This window comes from Macaca mulatta, chromosome 17 (assembly GCF_049350105.2).
Source record: "Macaca mulatta isolate MMU2019108-1 chromosome 17, T2T-MMU8v2.0, whole genome shotgun sequence".
In the NCBI taxonomy this organism is placed as follows: domain Eukaryota; kingdom Metazoa; phylum Chordata; class Mammalia; order Primates; family Cercopithecidae; genus Macaca; species Macaca mulatta.
Window position 1 is genome coordinate 78,784,769 of NC_133422.1, and position 21,711 is coordinate 78,806,479.

The following is a 21,711-nucleotide window of genomic DNA, read 5'->3' on the forward strand; positions in this document are numbered from 1 at the left end:
CCCTGAGACACATTTTTTTCCCAAACTCAATTGCAAATTTCAGGTCAAAGCCCTAGGAAGAAAACTGGATCTCAGGGATCCAGAGGCAAAGTATAAAAGAAGTTAAAAAGCATGGTGCAGGTGAACATGGATGATCCTGCCTATCAAGCCAACTCCAAGCGTCCTGTTTCATGGATAAAGGTCACATTAGTATCCATGGCATAAATGAGGTCTAGGGAATCCCAGGCTACTGACAGCAGGGGAGATAGGACATACATGGGTAAGAGTGGGTGATTCCAACCCCCTGGATCCCTTTGCTTCATGGGTGCAAGCTGCTTTGGCACTCATGTCAACACCTACTAAGGTTGCTGAGACCCAGGGATACAAAGACGGAAGAAGGAAAGAGGATGCTCTTCCCTCTCTCCCTCATGTACCCCAGGTATCTGCTAAGAAGAGAAGGGATCCAGTGATGCCTTTTCCCCTCTCCTCTGTCTAGATGGGTAGCCATTCATCTTTAGTCTGTAACCCTTTCAAATGCATCCTGAACCCCTGGGACTCCTTTGAAAAAACACCTTTTTCTCCTTTCTTCTCCTTTCTCTCTTCACAGATAGGTAATTGTGTCTCTACTACAGGACACTCTCCTCAAATGCATTCTCCAAACTGGGAAGAGTTAATTTCCCAAACCTTAAACTGGTCGGCTTACAATTGGGCTCAGGGGAAGGCAACCAGAAGCCCAACATGCCGGCAAAAGGGTAGAGGTTTTTTGTTTTTGTTTTTGGTTTTTGAGATGAAGTTTTGCCCGGGTGGGGTGCAGTGGCGTGATCTTGGCTCACTGCAATCTCCACCTCCCAGGTTTAAGCTATTTTCCTGCCTTAGCCTCCTGAGTAGCTAAGATTACAGGCCTGAGACACCAGGCCTGGTTAATTTTTTATATTTTTAGTAGAGACAGGGTTTTGCCATGTTGGCCAGATTGGTCTTGAACTCCTGACCTCAGGTGATCCACCCATTTTGGCCTACCAAAGTGCTGGGATTACAGGCATGAGCCACTACGCCCAGCCAAGGGTAAGTATTTTTTACCAGTCAGGCTTTTGGCCTCAGTCTCCCTGTGCAAACTGGTAAAAGGCCTCAACATTTTTGAGCTGTCCTTGCCTCTCCCGTTGTTTTGTTTTGATACATGTTTTCTAATAACCTGGTTTGTCTGTTCCTGCCTTCCGCTCATGAGACTCCAAATGGTCATGCAACTGGAGCCTCTGACAATCGCCCCTTCTGTTGGGGACCCTTAGATAGGCCTCTGAGGGAGCTGTGACTGCCATTTTCCCAAAACAGTGCCTCCTAAAACAGCGCCCCCTGTCAGCATGAAGCAGTTAAGATTGGTCTTTGTCCTTATCCTTATTCTAATGGCAATTAGATGTACTTCTTTAGAGTGAGGAATTAGACAGCCAGGTGGGAGGGAGTCCTGGGCAGAATCCAGCCAGGCTGCACACTCAGGTGGAGCCTTGGGAAGTTTGCGCCATTTGCAGCAGGGTGAAGCCTATCCCCTCCTCTTCCTGTGTGGAACCTGGGATTCAAAGGGCGAGACAGGAAGCACTCTAGCAGGGGATTCTGGCCTTGTAGAGAGTCCATATTTTCCCTTTTTTTCCTTCTCACCAAATAAAACCCTGCTTTACTCGCCCTTCGAACCATCTGCAAGCCTAAACTTTCATGGCCGTGGGACAAGGATCCCATCTTTAGCTGACCCAAGAAAAAGTCCTGCAACAATGTTGAAGTCTATTATTTAATCTGTATGCTGGTCAAATATGTATACTCATGGTGTGTGGTTTTGTTATGCTATACCTTTGTAATTTATACACTTTATGTTATATTTAATAAAATGTTCAATAAGCAGTTCATATGACTAATTCTGCACATTTTTTTTTTGCACATTTTTTATGTTAAAAAAACACAAAATGACACATGAAATCCTTATTTCCCTGCTTTATATCCCTGTTCTATCCTAGCAATACACTCCAAATGTGATTTAGTTTTTGAAATGATTGTAGTGCTTTCCACAAAGAAGACACTTTTAATTTATTTTCATCTGTTTATTTACTTATAGTACCATCAATCTAATATCTATACAATCTAATATCTATACAATCTAATATCTATCTTAACTGTCCATCAATTTGATTTACACATAATGGATGATAATGTATACATTGTAGTTGTATCTTGAGTTTTAATTATGTTTTAAAAAATATCTTGGCATTCTCTCCAGAACAAAGTCATTCTTTATAATAACTTTTCATCATATGAATGTACCAGGATTTACTTTATCAGTTTTTTGTTGATAGTCACATTGGTTGATTTCAGTTTTTGGCCATTATAAATGATAATACATCATAATTAACTTGAGTGTGTGTTTTAGGGGATGGAGGGTGTATGTGTACGTACAGAGAATTTTATGAGTATATCAGTAATCACAGTACATATAGCAGATAGTCAGAGGGTATACTTTCATTTCTAGCTGTGATGGTTAAAAAGGTACCAGCATTTAAGTTTTTCTAAACATTGCAAATTTACCTCCAGAAATGTTCACAATTTACAGACCTATTAACAGTTTAAAAGACATATACACTTAACGGCTATTGGTTTGTCAAATTAATAGTTTTTAATAACACAGGTAAAAAATTGTTATTTATTTCCATTCTTAAAATTAAATATCCAACTCTTTTGCTATTCTTAACTTTTATCTTTATCATTTAGCTATTTACATCCTTATTCATTTTCCAAATAAGTTTGTTTGTGATGGATTTCTTATTTTTATGAGCTCTGTATTCGACTAATAAGTAAGAATCTCACTGTAGTATTTTTCGCAATTTTTAAATACCTTGATTGATTATTTTTGATAGTATTCTACATTTTTATATAGTCAGATATACCTATTTTTTTTTTTTTTACTTTTGGAGTGTGTTACATGTATTGCTTAGAAAAATTCCTCAAACAAAATAAGCCAAGAGAATATTGCAGAGTTCTTTTCTGAGACTTGGATTAACTTTCCAGATTATAATTCTTCATTATTTAGGGAAAACAAACAAACAAAAAAAGAAGTGAAGTTAATAACTGTAACTTATTTTTACTCCTTGGTACTCTAAACTCTGAACTTTAAATCCTGAGACGTATATATATGATGCAACAAAATGCATGTAATACTTAACAAAATTGTTTTTATTTATTCAGGGATATTATTCAAGCTTAATCTATTAAAGAAAAAGCTGCCTCTAGGACCTATACTTAGAAGACAAATAATGAAATTGGATGACATTATTGATTCCTAATCAGATCAATAAAAAGAGGTTTCTCAAACTGGGGAAATGGGAGTGAACAATTATTCAGGTACAAATAGTTCCTGACTTACCATAGTTTGATTTACAATTTTTCAACTTTACAATTTTGTGACAGTAACATGCATTCAGTAGAAACTGAATTTTAAGTACCCGTACAAACATTCTCTTTTCACTTTCAGCTCAGTATTCAGTAAATTATTAGAGATATTTAACAATTTATTATAAAATAGGCTTTGTATTAGATGACTTTTCCCAACTGTAGGCTAACGTAAGTGTTCTGTGTATGTTTAAGGTAGGCTAGTCTAAGGTATGATGTTGGGTAGGGTAGATTTTTTTTTTTTTTTTGAGACAGAGTCTTGATTTGTCACCCAGGCTGGAGTGCAGTGGCGTTATCATGGCTCACTGCAACCTCCACCTCCTGCGTTCATGCGATTCTCCTGCCTCAGCCTCCCAAGCAGCTGGGATTATAGGTGTACACCAGCATGCCCAGCTAATTTTTGTATTTTTAGTAGGGACGGGATTTCACCATGTTGACCAGCCTGGTCTTGAACTCCTGACTTCCAGTGATCCACCCCGCCTTGGCCTCTCAAATTGCTGGGATTACAGGAGTGAGCCACTGCACCTGGTCTTGGGATAGAGTATTAAAGTGCATTTTCAATTTATGATGGATTTATTTGGATGTAATCTCATTATATAAGTCGAGGAGAATTTGTACTTTATACAAAGAAGAAAAGTGACTCACTTTCACAGGATTAGGAAACCAATTGAGTAATGTCCAATGCATAGAACATTTTTGTGAATAAAAATAAAAGCTCTGTTGAAATATCCTATGACTGATTTCTGTCTTTGTGTGTTTTAAGAATTGTCTTAGTCTAAAATTTTGCCAAGTATTAATTAAGAACTGAATAGGAGGAAATCTCTCCTTCCCTTGAAAAAGTGTTTCCTAATAAAAAGTGGGCTAGCAAACACAGTCAACTCTCATAACATTTATTTTCTCATTTTCAACCCTAAAAATTAATCTATGAAAAATTATTTTTGTAATAAGCATTACACACATCTTATACACACAGACACAAAACCTGTTGCAAGTGTGGTTCACTCTCATGTCCTTACCAACTTAAAATGCCATCATTATGACATACTATATAGTATACGTATTTTTGGTATTTTTTCCTGAACTCCGTCTGTTCCTTTGATTTATGTATCTTGATGATAGTAACAAATTATGTTAATTATTCTAGCTTCCAATCTTTTAGTGTGTTAAGACTATGTTTTGCTTCATTACTCTTTTTTTTAATGATTTTCCTGATTAGTCTACTATATTTATTTTCTCAGTAACCCTGTCCTGCTGTTATTTTAATTGGATTTCAGTTGAATTTATAGATTGACTTAAGAAAATTTTATATCTTTACAATTTGAGCTTTTAAAAATCTAGAACTATATTACACTTTCCATTTATTTTAATCATTTATTTGTTTCTCAGTAGGTATTGTTACTTTTCTATGCTCTTTTGTTTCTTCCTCTCTCCCATTTCCCTGTAAATATTGACATAGATGCAGATATAGATATAAATGCTTTGTTTACTACTCTAAAGAGGTTTGTTTTCTGTCATATATTTTAAGCATCTTTTTATTCCTGAAAAAGAAAATGACTCCTTTAGATTAGTTTTGTAACTTTTTATTATAGTAAATTCTTTAATTTTTAATGAGTTTTTTAGATGATTCTCATGTATTTTTCTGATATGCAATTAAATGATCTTCCATGTTTCTTCTTTGTAGACTATATTTAAAACTAGTATTTTAACTATGTGTAAATCAATATGGTTAGCACTGCTAAAATAAATAGAATAATATTTGTTATAGTGGGCAAGATTGACTTGTCTAGTTCATGAATTCAATAGGAAAGAATCTTGTGTATTTCTTTCAAGCATAAGTATGCTTACATAGAATATGGTCATTAATTACTCATAGTCAAATTAATGGATATATATCCACACACATATGTCATGTTAAATATGTATCTATATTATCTATTTAACATTTAAAAAATTAAATATAAATGTTGAATTAGTCAATTTCTCTTGTCATGAACTTGATCGTTTGGTTTTATATTTTTTTTTTAATTTTTTTTTATTATACTTAAAGTTCTAGGGTACATGTGCACAACATGCAGGTTTGTTACATATATATACATGTGCCATGTTGGTGTGCTGTACCCATTAACTCATCATTTACATTAGGTATATCTCCTGATGCTATCCCTCTCCCCTCCCCCCCCCACAATAGGACCCAGTGTGTGATGCTCCCCTCCCTGTGTCTAAGTGACCTTATTGTTCAATTCCCATCTATAAGTGAGAACATGTGGTATTTGGTTTTCTGTTCTTGCAGTAGTTTGCTGAGAATGATGGTTTCCAGCTGCATCCATGTCCCTACAAAGGACACGAACTCATCCTTTTTTATGGCTGCATAGTATTCCATGGTGTATATGTGCCACATTTTCTTAATCCAGTCTGTCACTGATGGATATTTGGGTTGATTCCAAGTCTTTGCTATAGTGAATAGTGCTGCAATAAACATACGTGTGCATGTGTCTTTACAGAAGCATGATTTATAATCCTTTGGGTATATCCCCAGTAATGGAATGGCTAGGTGAAATGGTATTTCTAGTTCTAGATCCTTGAGGAATTGCCACACTGTTTTCCACAATGGTTGAACTAGTTTACAGTCCCACCAACAGTGTAAAAGTGTTCCTATTTCTCCACATCCTCTCCAGCAGCTGTTGTTTCCTGATTTTTTAATGATCGCCATTCTAACTGGTGTGAGATGGTATCTCATTGTGGTTTTGATTTGCATTTCTCTGATGGCGAGTGATGATGAGCATTTTTTCATGTGTCTGTTGGCTGTATGAATATCTTCTTTTGAGAAGCGTCTATTCATATCCTTTGCCCACTTTTTGATGGAGTTGTTTGTTTTTTTCTTGTAAATTTGATTGAGTTCTTTATAGGTTCTGGATATTAGCCCTTTGTCAGATGAGTAGATTGCAAAAATTTTGTCCCATTCTGTAGGTTGCCTGTTCACTCTGATGGTAGTTTCTTTTGCTGTGCAGAAGCTCTTTAGTTTAATTAGATCCCATTTGTCAATTTTGGCTTTTGTTGCTGTTGCTTTTGGTGTTCTAGACATGAAGTCCTTGCCCATGCCTATGTCCTGAATGGTATTCCATGGGTTTTCTTCTAGGGTTTTTATGATATTAGGTCTAACATTTAAGTCTCTAATCCATCTTGAATTAATTTTCGTATAAGGAGTAAGGAAAGGATCCAGTTTCAGCTTTCTACTTATGGCTAGCCAATTTTCCCAGCACCATTTATTAAATAGGGAATCTTTTCCCCATTTCTTGTTTTTGTCATGTTTGTCAAAGATCAGATGGCTGTAGATGTGTGCTATTATTTCTGAGACCTCTGTTCTGTTCCACTGGTCTGTGTCTCTGTTTTGGTACCAGTACCATGCTGTTTTGGTTACCGTAGCCTTGTAGTATAGTTTGAAGTCAGGTAGCGTGATTCCTCCAGCTTTGTTCTTTTGGCTTAGGATTGTCTTGGCAATGCTGGGTCTTTTTTGGTTCCATATGAACTTTAAAGCAGTGTTTTCCAATTCTGTGAAGAAACTCATTGGTAGCTTGATGGGCATGGCATTGAATCTGTAAATTACCATGGACAGTATTGCCATTTTCACAATATTGATTCTTCCTATCCATGAGCATGGTATGTTCTTCCATTTGTTTGTGTCCTCTTTTATTTCACTGAGCAGTGGTTTGTAGTTCTCCTTGAAGAGGTCCTTTACAGCCCTTGTAAGTTGGATTCCTAGGTATTTCATTCTCTTTGAAGCAATTGTGAATGGAAGTTCATTCATGATTTGGCTCTCTGTTTGTCTGTTACTGGTGTATAAGAATGCTTGTGATTTTTGCACATTGATTTTGTATCCTGAGAGTTTGCTGAAGTTGCTTATCAGCTTAAGGAGATTTTGGATTGAGACGATGGGGTTTTCTAAATATACAATCATGTCATCTGCAAACAGGGACAATTTGACTTCTTCTTTTCCTAACTGAATACCCTTGATTTCTTTCTCTTGCCTGATTGCCCTAGCCAGAACTTCCAACACTATGTTGAATAGGAGTGGTGAGAGAGGGCATCCCTGTCTTGTGCCAGTTTTCAAAGGGAATGCTTCCAGTTTTTGCCCATTCAATATGATATTGGCTGTGGGTTTGTCATAAATAGCTCTTATTATTTTGAGATACATTCCATCAGTACCGAATTTATTGAGAGTTTTTAACATGAAGGGCTGTTGAATTTTGTCAAAGGCCTTTTCTGCATCTATTGAGATAATCATGTGGTTTTTGTCTTTGGTTCTGTTTATATGCTGGATTACATTTACTGATTTGTGTATGTTGAACCAGCTTTGCATCCCAGGGATGAAGCCCACCTGATCATGGTGGATGAGCTTTTTGATGTGCTGCTACATTCGGTTTGCCAGTATTTTGTTGAGGATTTCTGCATCGATGTTCATCAGGGATATTGGTCTAAAATTTTCTTTTTTGGTTGTATCTCTGTCAGGCTTTGGTATCAGGATGACGTTGGCCTTGTAAAATGAGTTAGGGAGGATTCCCTCTTTTTCTATTGATTGGAAACGTTTCAGAAGGAATGGTACCAAGTCCTCCTTGTACCTCTGGTAGAATTTGGCTGTGAATCTGTCTGGTCCTGGACTTTTTTTGGTAGATAGGCTATTAATTATTGCCTCAATTTCAGAGTCTGCTATTGGTCTATTCAGGGCTTCAGCTTCTTCCTGGTTTAGTCTTGGGAGAGTGTAAGTGTCTAGGAAATTATCCGTTTATTCTAGGTTTTCTAGTTTATTTGCTTAGAGGTGTTTATAGTATTCTCTGATGGTAGTTTGTATTTCTGTGGGGTCAGTGGTGATATCCCCTTTATCGTTTTTTATTGTGTCTATTGGATTCTTCTCTCTTTTCTTCTTTATTAATCTTGCTAGAGGTCTATCAATTTTGTTGATCTTTCCAAAAAGCCAGCTTCTGGATTCACTGATTTTTTGGAGGGTTTTTTGTGTCTCTCTCTCCTTTAGTTCTGCTGTGATCTTTGTTATTTTTTGCCTTCTGCTAGCTTTTGAATGTGTTTGCTCTTGCTTCTCTCGTTGTTTTAATTGTGATGTTAGGGTGTCAATTATAGATCTTTCCTGCTTTCTCTTGTGGGCATTTAGTGCTATAAATTTCCCTCTACACGCTGCTTTAAATGTGTCCCAGAGATTCTGGTATGTTGTATCTTTGTTCTCATTGGTTTCAAAGAACATCTTTATTTCTGTCTTCATTTCGTTATGTACCCAGTAGTCATTCAGGAGCAGGTTGTTCAGTTTCCATGTAGTTGATTGGTTTTGATTGAGTTTCTTAGTCCTGAGTTCTAGTTTAATTCCACTGTGGCCTGAGAGACAATTTGTTATATTTTCTGTTCTTGTACATTCGCTGAGGAGTGCTTTACTTCCAACTATGTAGTCAATTTTGGAATAAGTGCGATGTGGTGCTGAGAAGGATGTATATTCTATTTGGGGTGGAGAGTTCTGTAGATGTCTATTAGGTTCACTTGGTGCAGAGTTGAGTTCAATTCCTGGATATCCTTGTTAACTTTCTGTCTCGTTGATCTGTCTAATGTTGATAGTGGGGTGTTGAATTCTCCCATTATTATTGTATGGGAGTCTAAGTCTCTTTGTAAGTCTCTAAGGACTTGCTTTATGAATCTGGGTGCTCCTCTATTGGGTGCATATATATTTAGGATAGTTAACTATTCCTGTTGAATAGATCCCTTTACTGTTATGTAATGGCCTTCTTTGTCTCTTTTGATCTTTGATGGTTTAAAGTCTGTTTTATCTCAGACTAGGATTGCACCCCCTGCTTTTTTTTGTTTTCCATTTGCTTGATAGGTCTTCCTCCATCCCTTTATTTTGAGCCTATGTGTGTCTCTGCATGTGAGATGGGTCTCCTGAATACAGCAAACTGATGGGTCTTGACTCTATCCAATTTGCCAGTCTGTATCTTTTAATTGGAGCATTTAGTCCATTTACACTTAAAGTTAATATTGTTATGTGTGAACTTGATCCTGTCATTATGATATTAGCTGGTCATTTTGCTTACTAGTTGATGCAGTTTCTTCCTAGCATTGATGGACTTTACATTTCGACATGTTTTTGCAATGACTGGTACCTATTGTTCCTTTCCATGTTTAGTGCTTCCTTCAGGATCTCTTGTAGGACAGGCCTGGTGGTGACAAAATCCCTAAGCATTTGCTTGTCTGTAATGGATTTTATTTCTCCTTCACTTATGAAACTTAGTTTGGCTGGGTGAAATTCTGGGTTGAATATTATTTTCTTTAAGAATGTTGAATATTGATCCCCACTCTCTTCTGGCTTGGAGAGTTACTGCCGAGAGATCTGCTGTTAGTCTGATGTGCTTCCCTTTGTGTGTGTTAATCCCTTTTTGAATTAACCCGACCTTTCTCTCTGGCTGCTATTAACATTTTTTCTTTCATTTCAACTTTGGTGAATCTGACAATTATGTATCTTGGAGTTGCTCTTCTTGAGGAGGATCTTTGTGGCGTTCTCTGTATTTCCTGAATTTGAATGTTGGCCTGCCTTACTAGGTGGGGGAAATTCTCCTGGATGATATCCTGCAGAGTGTTTTCCAGTGTGGTTCCATTTTCCCCGTCACTTTCAGGCACCCCAATCAGACATAGATTTGGTGTTTTCACATAATCCCATACTTCTTGGAAACTTTGTTCATTTCTTTTTACTCTTTTTTCTCCACACTTCTTTCTCGCTTCATTTCATTCATTTGATCTTCAATCGCTGATACTCTTTCTTCCAGTTAATCGAGTCGGTTACTGAAGCTTGTGCATTTGTCACATATTTCTCGTGTTATGGTTTTCATCTCTATCAGTTCTTTTAAGGTCTTCTCTGCATTGATTATTCTAGTTATCCATTCTTCCATTCGTTTTTCAAGATTTTTAGTTTCTTTGCGCTGGGTATGTAATTCCTCCTTTAGCTCTGAGAAGTTTGATGGACTGAAGCCTTCTTCTCTCAACTCATCAAAGTCATTCCCTGTCCAGCTTTGATCCGTTGCGGGCGATGAGCTGCGTTCCTTTGGTGGGGGAGATGCGCTCTGATTTTTTGAATTTCCAGCTTTTCTGCACTGCTTTTTCCCCATCTTTGTGGTTTTATCTGCCTTTGGTCTTTGATGATGGTGACGTTCTGATGGGGTTTTGGTGTGGGTGTCCTCTCTGTTTGTTAGTTTTCCTTCTAACATTTAGGACCCTCAGCTGTAGGTCTTTTGGAGTTTGCTTGAGGTCCACTCCAGACCCCGTTTGCCTAGGTATCAGCAGCGGAGGCTGCAGAAGATAGAATATTGCTGAACAGCAAGTGTACCTGTCTGATTCTCACTCTGGAAGCTTCGTCTCAGGGGTGTACCCCACCTTGTGAGGTGTGAGTTGTCGGTCTTCACCTAGTGGGGAATGTCTCCCAGTTAGGCTACTCAGAGGTCAGGGACCCACTTGAGCAGGCAGTCTGTCCGTTCTCAGATCTCAGCCTCCATGCTGGGAGATCCATTGCTCTGTTCAAAGCTATCAGACAGGGGCATTTACCTCTGCAGAGGTTTCTGCTGCTTTTTGTTTAGCTGTGCCCTGTTCCCAGAGGAGGAGTCTACAGTGGCAGGCTGGCCTCCTTGAGCTGTGGTGGGCTCCACCCAATTCGAACTTCCTGGTTGCTTTGTTTACCCACTTAAGCCTCAGCAATGGCGGGCGCCCCTCCCCCACCCTTGCTGCTGCCTTGCAGTTAGATCTCAGACTGCTCTGCTAGCAATGAGGGAGGCTCTGTGGGCATGGGACCCTCTGGGCCAGGTGTGGAATATAATCTCCTGGTGTGCCATTTGCTAAGACCGTTTGGTAAAGCTCAGTATTAGGGTGGGAGTTACCCGATTTTCTAGGTGTTGTCTGTCGAGTTTCCCTTGGCTAGGAAAAGGAATTCCCTTCCCCCTTCCGCTTCCCAGGTGAGGTGATGCCTCTCCCTGCTTCAGCTCTGGCTGGTCAGCCTGCACCAGCTGACCAGCACCGATTGTTCGGCACTCCCCAGTGAGAAGAACCTAGTACCTCAGTTGAAAATGCAGAAATCACCTGTCTTCTGTGTCACTCACGCTGGGGGCTGGAGCTCTTCCTATTCGGCCATCTTGGGTGCGCCTCTGCTGGTTTTATATTTTTAATCAACATATGTGTCCTACAGAAAACACATCCTTAATTTGTAGTGAAACATTTGATTATGGCATATTATACATTTAATGTACCTCTGAATTCTATTGGTTAATATACTGTGTGTTTCTTTGCATTGATGTTCATAATGATGTTGGCCTAAGGTTTTCTCTCCTTGGATTATTTTTGCTATTTTCATTCTATATTACGAACAGTATCCTCTCATTAAGTTTTCCATTACTAAAATATATAGCAATGATAAAGAGACTGAATAAAAGAGACTAATATTTTTCATCTGTATTTTCATTTTCTTACCAGTCTGCCTAAAGTTAACCAGTTTGTCTATATCTTCTAAATATATTTTAGAAATATATTTTAAAATATTTGTTATTTTCAGACTTCACCATTTTATTTCATTATGCTTTTCTCTGATCCTTATTTTTCACTTTCTTTTCATAGCTTATTCTGTTGCTTGTTTATAACTTCTTGAACTTACTCTTTAGCTCATTACTTTTCAGTTTGCTTCTGATATAATGAAAGTTTCTGCTAAACACTGCTTTTGGTACATCTACCATAAAATTTGTTTTCTGGTGTTATATTCATTCTGTTATTCTCTTCCATTGGTGTCTTGTCTCAGGTTGGAAGTTAATACTTACTCTGTTAATCTCTAGAATTATTTTAAATTAATTAGTTTATTAAAGTTTACAGATGAAATTGTATGCATCATAATATAATGTGTAACTCATCATAATTTTGTGGGGAGATCACTTTACATTCACTATTTTGGTATTTCTCAAGAATCCAAATTTAAATCGTTCTGAGAATAAAACATACTTTTGATAGTGTCAAAAACTATGGTATTACAGATTTTCCATTACTGTGTGCCTTTGATGTTGGTATCATATATATATATCATATATGTGAGTGTGTATCTATGTGTGTAGTGTATCTCATTGTTTTATATAATTAGGCTTGGATATCTTTTTTTTTTTTTTGAGACAGGGTCTTACTTTTTCACCCAGGCTGGTATGCAGTAGCATGATCATAGCTCACTGAAGCCCTGACCTCCTGGGCTCAAGCAGTCCTCCTGCCTCAGCACCACAAGTAGATATCTGGCTGGCTTGGATATCTCTGTCCAAAATTTTGCACTATTCATTTTAGAATTTATTAATTCCTTTTTTTTTTTTTTTTTTTTTCCTGAGATGGAGTCTTGCTCTGTTGCCCAAGCTGGAGTGCAGTGGTGTAATCTCGGTTCACTGCAACTTCTGCTTCCCAGGTTCAAGTGATTCTCCTGCTTCAGCCTCCCTAGTAGCTGGGATGACAGGTGACTGCTACCACTATTTTTTTTTTTTTTTTGTATTTTTAGTAGAGATGGGGTTAATTTTTGTATTTTATTATTTTATTTTATTTTTTATTTTTGTAATTTAGTAGAGATGAGGTTTCACCAGGTTGGTCAGACTGGTCTTGAACTCCTGACTTCAAATTATCCACATGCCTTGGCCTCCCAAAGTACTGGGATTAAGCTTCTCAAAGTACTGGGATTAAGAATTTATTAATTCTTGGCTGTGCACGGTGGCTCATGCCTGTAATCCCAGTACTTTGGGAGGCCAGGGCTGGCAGATCATGAGGTCAGGAGATTGAGACCATTCTGGTTAACACAGTGAAACCCTGTCTCTATGAAAAAATACAAAAAATTAGCCGGGTGTGTTGGTGGGCGCCTGTAGTCCCAGCTACTCAGGAGGCTGAGGCAGGAGAATGGTGTGAACCTGGGAGGCGGAGCTTGCAGTGAGCTGAGAATTGATTAATTCTTAATTGTTTAATTTTCCCTTAAATCACCATCTTACTGGCTGGCTGCCTCAGGGTAGTATCCATTTTATATATTTTAATTGTATCCTTCAGATTACTTAGCACAATACAAGACCCAAAGTAAATTTTTGACTGATCTGTCTGTTCCTTCAAGAATATGAAAAAAAAGGAGCTTTAGAAAATGCTTGTACAAAAAAAGTCATTTGTAGATGAAACATCCTAAGTTATTGTCCAGAGTGTATGTTCTGCTTTTCTCTTTTTTCTTTCTGATTTTGAAAAACATACATTCTAAATAATGTAGTACATATGTTGTATTGTTGATGAAAGTCTCTCTGGACAACTAATTTTTGAGGAAAAAAAAGAAGACCATGATATGCCTCTCAGGCAATATTTTTAGACAGACTTTCTCAGCACTAAACATCATCTTGTTCTTTAGGCTGTGGGTGATTGATGCATTGCCATTCCAGATATGTCAGAAGTCAAAGTAATGTTTTACTTTTATATCTAAGGTGTCATTTCTACAAATCATAAACATGCTTTGGAAAGTATAAAACCAGTTTTGTATAGCTGTTTAATGAACTGTGAACAAATCTCTGCAGTAAATTGTTTTTGTGTATGCTAGAGCTACTGTATATATATATGCACATCAAAGCTTAGTTATCAGATATTACTAGTAATGGAATATGCATTATGTAGACCAATTTTTTATTGATTTTATTTGAGAGAGGGTCTCACTCTCCATCCCAAGTTGGAGTGCAATAGCATGAACACAGCTTACTGCAGCCTCAACCTCCAGGGCTCAAGTGATCTTTCTACCACAGCCTCCCAAGTAGCTGGGATTACAGGCACATACCACCATGCCTGGCTTATTTTTGTATTTCTTATAGAGAGGGAGTTTCATCATGTTGCTCAGGCCGGTCTCGAACTCCTGGGCTCAAGTCATCCTCCCACCTAGGCCTACCAAAGTGCTAGGATTAAGGGCATGAACCACTGTGCCTAACTATATAAACCAATTTAGTAGAATCGACATTAGACTGGAGATCAATATCATTGTGGTAAATTACAATTTATTTATTTATTTATTTATTAATAACTACCCTGCTTTCCAGAAGATTGTTTTTCCTTCTCTATGAGGGACCAGCTTGGCCCTATGACTTGTCTACCCTATCTTATTAGAGGGTTATACATGTCTGTTCACTTGAGTTAGGATTGCCCATGCAACTTATATTTGCCAATTAAATGTGAGTAAAAGTGATATAATGGCATTTCTGAGAGTAACTTTAAGAGCCAGTTGTGGTTACCAGTGTTTCTTCCTTGCCTTCATACATGTAGCAATTTTGAAGACAAAAGCATCGCTATCAGGCTAAGTTCTTAAGTGAAGGTGATATGGATCAGAATAAGAGCTGAACATTGCTGAATATTTAGCATGAGTGTGAAAAGACTTAATTCTTGTATTTCCACTACAGATCTCCAGATGTTAGTTACTGCTACAAGATCTAGCTTGTTATAACTATTGCCTTGAAATTTTAATTCTGTACATTTTGTTAAATTGATTTTAAGTTATTTTATCTTCTGGTTTCTCACAGTCATTCAAACAGCGTATTAATAACTTTTAAATGACATTTAAATTCTTTCACTTACACATTAACTTACCCATTAAAAATATTTACTATAGTCCTGTTAGGTGACTGACATTGTACATGCATTGATAATATATCAAAAAGGCAGTATCTTCATCTATCTCATAAGCATGGAGGATACAGATATTAGCTTCCTACTCTCACAATTAATTTAAAAATATTATTTGTAATTAGATTTGTATTTACAATCCAGATTAGGTTCTCATTCTCAATTCTTCCAAATATATTTGGAAGACCTAAACTAGACCTAAAAGGTAGGAATTATTTTCTTAATAAAGCAGTATTAACCTCACTCAATAATAAACAGTCGAAAACAAAAGACAAAGAATATTAAAAACATCAGAAAAAAGTAACACAACATGTAGAAGGAATCCACTACATGTTTAGGATTAACAGCTGCTTTCTTGTCAGAAATAAAAGAGTGGGGCTGAAAGAAAAATATTGTCAACAAAAAATTCTATATGTAGTAAAATTGTCCTCCAAAAAAATGAAGACAAATTTCAGACATCCTGAATAACCAAAAAATAGAAATAATAGCTAGTGACCGTGGTCTAAAATCAACATACAGGAAGTCTTTTAAGGTGAAAAGAAAGGACAATACACGGTAACTCAAATCAGCGTACACCCATAAGAAGCAGCAGGAAAGGTAACTATATAGTTAAATATAAAAAGTATAAATGTAGATTTTAATACTTTTTTTTACCTACTTGATTTAAAAGACAAATATCTAATGAAGTAATTATAAGTCTGTATTAATGGGCATAAAATGTACACTGTAATGTTTGTATGACAATAAAACCAAAAATAAGTAGGATGGATGGAACTATATAGACACATAGATTTTGTGAATGATTGAAATTAAGGTGGTATAAATCAAATTATATTGTTATAAATTAAGAAGCTGATTGTAATATCCAGGTTAACCATTTAAAAAAAGCTCATAAACTATAGTAAAAAAATTAAGAAAATTAAAATAGTATATTAGAAGACAACTATTTATCAAACAAAACCATGTGAGACATAAGGAAAACAAATAGAAAAATGTCAGACTGAAATCCTATCTTACTTGTAATTACATTAAACAATTGAATATACAAAGAATAAACACTGCAATCAAAAGGCAGAGATTGGAGCAATAGATTTAACAAAATGATCAAACTGTATGCTTTCTAAAAAAGACAAGAAACACTTCAGGTTCAAAGATAACCATTTTTTTTTTTATTAAAATGATGAAAAAAGTTACCATGAAAACACTAACAAAAGATGAGCTGAGCTGCCTATTCTAACATGAGACAAAATAAACTTTAAGACAAAAATTGTTACTAGAGACAAAAATAATATTTTATAATATCAATCAGAAATGTAATGCATATATTATTAACAACACAGCCCCCAAATATATGAATAACTAACAAAAAGGAGAGTTAAGCAATTCAGCAATAATTGTTGGAGACTTATTGCCTCAAATCCAATAATAGATAGAAAAACTAAAAAATGAAAAAGAAAATAGAATGCAAAGCACTATAAATGAACAAGACATAAGAGACATCTATAAAACACTATGCAATAGCAGAATATGTATTATTCTTAAGTTTCCCAGGGAATATTAAACAGGATAGATCATATCTTTGCCTTTAACACAAGTCTCAATAAATTTAGAAAGACCCAAATCATGCTCAGTACATTCTCTGGTTACAATGAATGCAATTAGAAATAAGTAACAGAGGCCGCTCCTGGTGCTGCTTGTGTGCTCGTTTGGTGCGGACCTGGTACCTCTTTTGTGAAGCGGCAGCTGAGGAGACTCTGGCGCTCGCCATGGCCGACGAAAAGCCCAAGGAAGGAGTCAAGACTGAGAACAACGATCATATTAATTACGATCATATTAATTTGAAGGTGGCGGGGCAGGATGGTTCTGTGGTGCAGTTTAAGATTAAGAGGCACACACCACTTAGTAAACTAATGAAAGCCTATTGTGAAGGGATTGTCAATGAGGCAGATCAGATTCCGATTCGACGGGCAACCAATCAATGAAACAGACACACCTGCACAGTTGGAAATGGAGGATGAAGATACAATTGATGTGTTCCAACAGCAGACGGGAGGTGTCTACTGAAAAGGGAACCTGCTTCTTTACTCCAGAACTCTGTTCTTTAAAGACCAAGATTACATTCTCAATTAGAAAACTGCAATTTGGTTCCACCACATCCTGACTACTACCGTATAGTTTTCTCTATTCTTTCATTTCCCCCTTCCGCATTCCTTTATTGTACATAAAGTAACTGGTATATGTGCACAAGCATATTGCATTTTTTTTTTAACTAAACAGCCAATGGTATGTTTTAATTGACATCAAGTGGAGACGGGATGGGGAAAAATACTGATTCTGTGAAAATACCCCCTTTCTCCATTAGTGGCATGCTCATTCAGCTCTTACCTTTATATTCCAGTAAGTTATTTTGCTCTCACTGTTTTAACAAAAACACACAACATAAAAATCCTTGCATACCTTGTTCAATTGGAGAATTTTAATGTTTTTCATTTATCATTGTAAAACCAAGGACAATTTTATAACTTTTTTGTACGTAGCTGTTACATGTAGGGCAATCTGTCTTTAAGTAGGGATAAATTACTCTAAAACAAAAAAGAATCTTAGATAGTTTTCCCTTCAAGTCAAGTGTCTTGTTGTTTAAATAAACTTCTTGTTTAAAATGAAAAAAAAAAAAAAGAAATAAGTAACAGAAAAAAAAAATTAAGGAAATTCACAAATATGCAGAAATTATATAATAAACTCCAAAATAAGCTATGAGTCAGAAAATTACAAGAAAAATAGTAAATAATTTGAAATGAATATAAACATAACACACAAATATTTATGGGGTGCAGCTCAGCAAAAGCTCTCAGTCTCTGTGTCTCTATCTTGCTCTTTGACTCCCTTTTTATCTCTGTCTCTGTCTCTCCCTCTCTGCATATGTATATACACACACACACACACACATTTCAGACACCACATCACAAAATTTTGGTCAACAACCAACTGCATATATGATAGTCATTCCATAAGTTTATAATACTGTACTTCTGTACTTTTACTGTACATTTTCTTGTTTAGATATGTTTAGATACAAAATACCAATCACTGTGTTACAATTGCCTGCAGTATTCAGTACTGTAACAGGCTGCATAGGTTTCTTGTCTGGGAGCCATAGGTTATACCACATAGGCTAGGTGTGTAGAAAGACATATCACCTAGGTTTGTGGAAGTACACTCTATGTTTGCACATGGATGAAACTGTCTACTGACACATGCCTCGAAACATATCCCCATCCTTAAGTGACTCATGATTGAATATGTACACGTGTGTGTGTGGGGGGGCTGTATTTTACATATTATATATAAAATTTATAATATATATATAAAATTTATATATATATAATTTATATATATATATATATATATATATAAAATTTAGACTGAGGCTTGCTCTGTTCCCCAGGCTGGAGTGCAGTGGTGTCATCTCCACTCACTGCAACCTCTGCCTCCCAAGTTTAAGCAATTCTCTTGCCTCAGCCTCCCTAGTAGCTGGGATTACAGGCGCATACCACCATGCCTGATTAATTGTTGTATTTTTAGTAGAGACAGGGTTTCACCACATTGGCCAGGCTGGTCTTGAACTCCTGGCCTCAGGTGATCTACTCACCTCAGCCTCCCAAAGTGCCCACCTCAGCCTCCCAAAGTGCTGGGATTGCAGGTGTGAGCCACCGTGCTCGGCCTGTATATGTATATTTGAATATTGAGATAGGAACTACGTGGTTGGATACAGACATCCGGAACTCCCAGGACAAGTATGATTTGGAGAAAAACGTTTGGAAATTTGTTATGTATTAAGAGTAATTAAACTTAAAGCAATATAAGTTCTTAGAAGGAAAGAGCGTAGAGTAAAAATAAGCTTTTATACTACTTCAAAAACAGAATAAAAGAAGGTGGCACCAGTGACAAAGAGGAAAGGAGATATTAAGGAAGACAAGGGGCAGCATTTTATGTAAGTGAGTAAACAATTGGGGACAAATAATGTTGAGAGGTTAAGAACAATGAAGATAAATGTGCCTATTTGATATTGCAACAGAGATGTGACTAGTGTACTTAATAACTTCAATGGTACAAAAATTAGGCAAAAGTTATATTCTAATGAATTAATGACTCATTATGTATACTGTTTTGGAAGAAATTTGTAAATGGAAGAGAGCTAGGACTGTAGTTCTAAAAATTATTAAACCTTTTTCCAAGCTGAAAAGTGCTAACCAAGCACAAATAGAATTTCATTAGTCATGTTCATAATGGATTGAATAATCTATTCTCATATGTTCCTTGTATGAAAAATGAAGGTTTTAGACTAGACGATATTTAATCTTTGCAATTTTATAATAAAGAATTGAAAACATTGTCAATATTTTTGAAGTTACAGAGTTTACTATAGTATTTAAAGTAGGATTCCTTTTAATATTTTTACTGATAAAAAGAAATATACCTGTCATCAAACCAAAATAATTAGTGATTCTTTAAACTGAAGGAACTTCATCATATAGAGTGTTGCCATATGAATATTTAAACATTTGTAGAAGGGATGATAGAGGGGAGTATATGAATATTACATTCACTTGATTAAAATTTCTCACAGTGGTATCCCACTTGAACCAAGCTGTGCAATTAACACTTCTTGCCCTCCCCCCTCCAAAAACTCGCTCTCTCATTCCATAAGAATCCAAATTTATCATAAGAATTAAGCAATCTAATTATTGCACATATGTATGAATATGTAATAAACTTAACCTCAGATTGTTAACCCTTAAGTGGAAGAAATTATTTAAAAAATTTTTGTTACCAAATTAGTCTGAAATTGTAGAATATTTGTGACTTTCTTAAACCTCTTTTTCTCCCCAGTCTCAGGTTTGTCTTTATCAGGCAACGTGAAAACGAACTGATAAGCTATTTATCACAAAGTGTTGCCAATTTTATTTGAAAATATAAGGTAATAGCAATGTAAATATAGTCACTGATTATTACAAATACAAACTCTATGTTCAGAAAACATAGAATTTTTGGTACAATCAGTTCTACATTTAATCCATCTGCATATATATATACATAATTTCTACTATTGAAATATTCAGGTCTTTCACAATATTGCCAATGTGAAAGAATAACCTCATTATCTTAAATGGCATAGTGCTCTGAAGCCAGAGCAAAAGGATTAGCACCCCTGTTCAAAGGCCAATGCCAGAAGAGGTCTTTTCATTTTTTACAGAATTCCCAGAAGTCAAGGCAAGACAGAATTCCAGGGATGGAAAGTTTTATAACCTTGGATGTACAGTGTGTTATTTAGGTAAATATAAAAGAAAATAATTACTGAGTTCTTAAAGAACATATCATATTGTCAAGGTAAACATTTTTTTCTTAACGAATCTCCTACTCAGTTTGCGTTTTTGAAAAGTTAAAAGGCTTGAGACCATCCTGGCTAACACGGTGAAACCCCGTCTCTACTAAAAATACAAAAAATAAGGTGGACGTGGTGGCGGGCGCCTGTAGTCGCAGCTACTCAGGAGGCTGAGGCAGGAGAATGGCGTGAACCCGGGAGGCGGAGCCTGCAGTGAGCCGAGATCGCGCCACTGCACTCCAGCCTGGCGACAGAGTGAGACAATGTCTCACCAAAAAAAAAAAAAAAAAAAAAAAAAAAAAAAAATTAAAAGAAGGTAATATACATTTTTAAATTGGATCAGGGACTAGAATTATCATGTGAACAAATTGCGTATTTTCAATGTTATATTGATGGCATTTTAAATTCTCACCTAGGTGTTCTACACACACACGTGCATAGGTGCACACACACACACATTGTTTTGGGGGGAGAATATATATGTAGAAAAATAGTTATGCATGTATGTTCATGAGTAACCTGTCACATTCAAAAGTCTTCCCATGCTGAACAGCGTCTCTCTCCACTAACTCTGAGTTATTTATTATAATGCCCAGAATCGCTGTTGTGGTTGTCAATATTTTTGGTGAATCACTTTTACTTTATTTGGATAGATTTTACATAAATTTTAATGAAGCGATATATTTTTGAAATATTGAAAATGGGAAGGGAGACAGAGAAAGGAAAAGCGTGGTGAGGAAAGGAGAAGGGAGAGGGGAATGGCAGAGGTAAAAGGGAAAGAGTGTACTTTTAAACTTAAATATGTGAATCATTTCTGATATTAAATTAAGAAAAACATAAAGTCATATAGATCAAAGCACAAATTCCTACAAAAGTAAACAATGAAATATATAAAAATAAAACATATATAGCCTCAGAGTAAACTTAAAATGTTTCTGTCTGCCTTTGTAGTTGTATTACATAATTCTGAAAGTTTGGAACACATAGGGGACATTGCTCGGGATGTGGTTGCCCCAAAGACAACAACACAGAGGAAAACAATGGTTGCTTATTATTAATACCACTAGTTTCCAGACCTGTTGCCCAAAGTACAGTGATCACACACTAACTTAAAGTAAGCTCAGAAAATGACCTTTTATTTAACATAGCTTGATGCCTGGAACATTTGAATTAATTCCTATGTGAAGTTCACTATAGTCCACTTTCTCAAAAACTACATTAGCTCTATGTTGTCAGTAAGCATT

At 36.3% G+C, this 21,711-nt stretch overlaps 1 protein-coding gene across 1 annotated transcript; it reads left to right on the forward strand.

Moving 5' to 3' along the window:
• The first annotated feature begins 16,761 nt into the window (after positions 1-16,761).
• LOC106995487 (small ubiquitin-related modifier 2) lies at positions 16,762-17,351 on the forward strand. The gene is given in 2 exon segments (XM_028838227.2): positions 16,762-17,011; positions 17,013-17,351. Coding segments are annotated over 2 exon segments (297 nt in total). The 5' UTR covers positions 16,762-16,850; the 3' UTR covers positions 17,149-17,351.
• Positions 17,352-21,711: the final 4,360 nt, after the last annotated feature.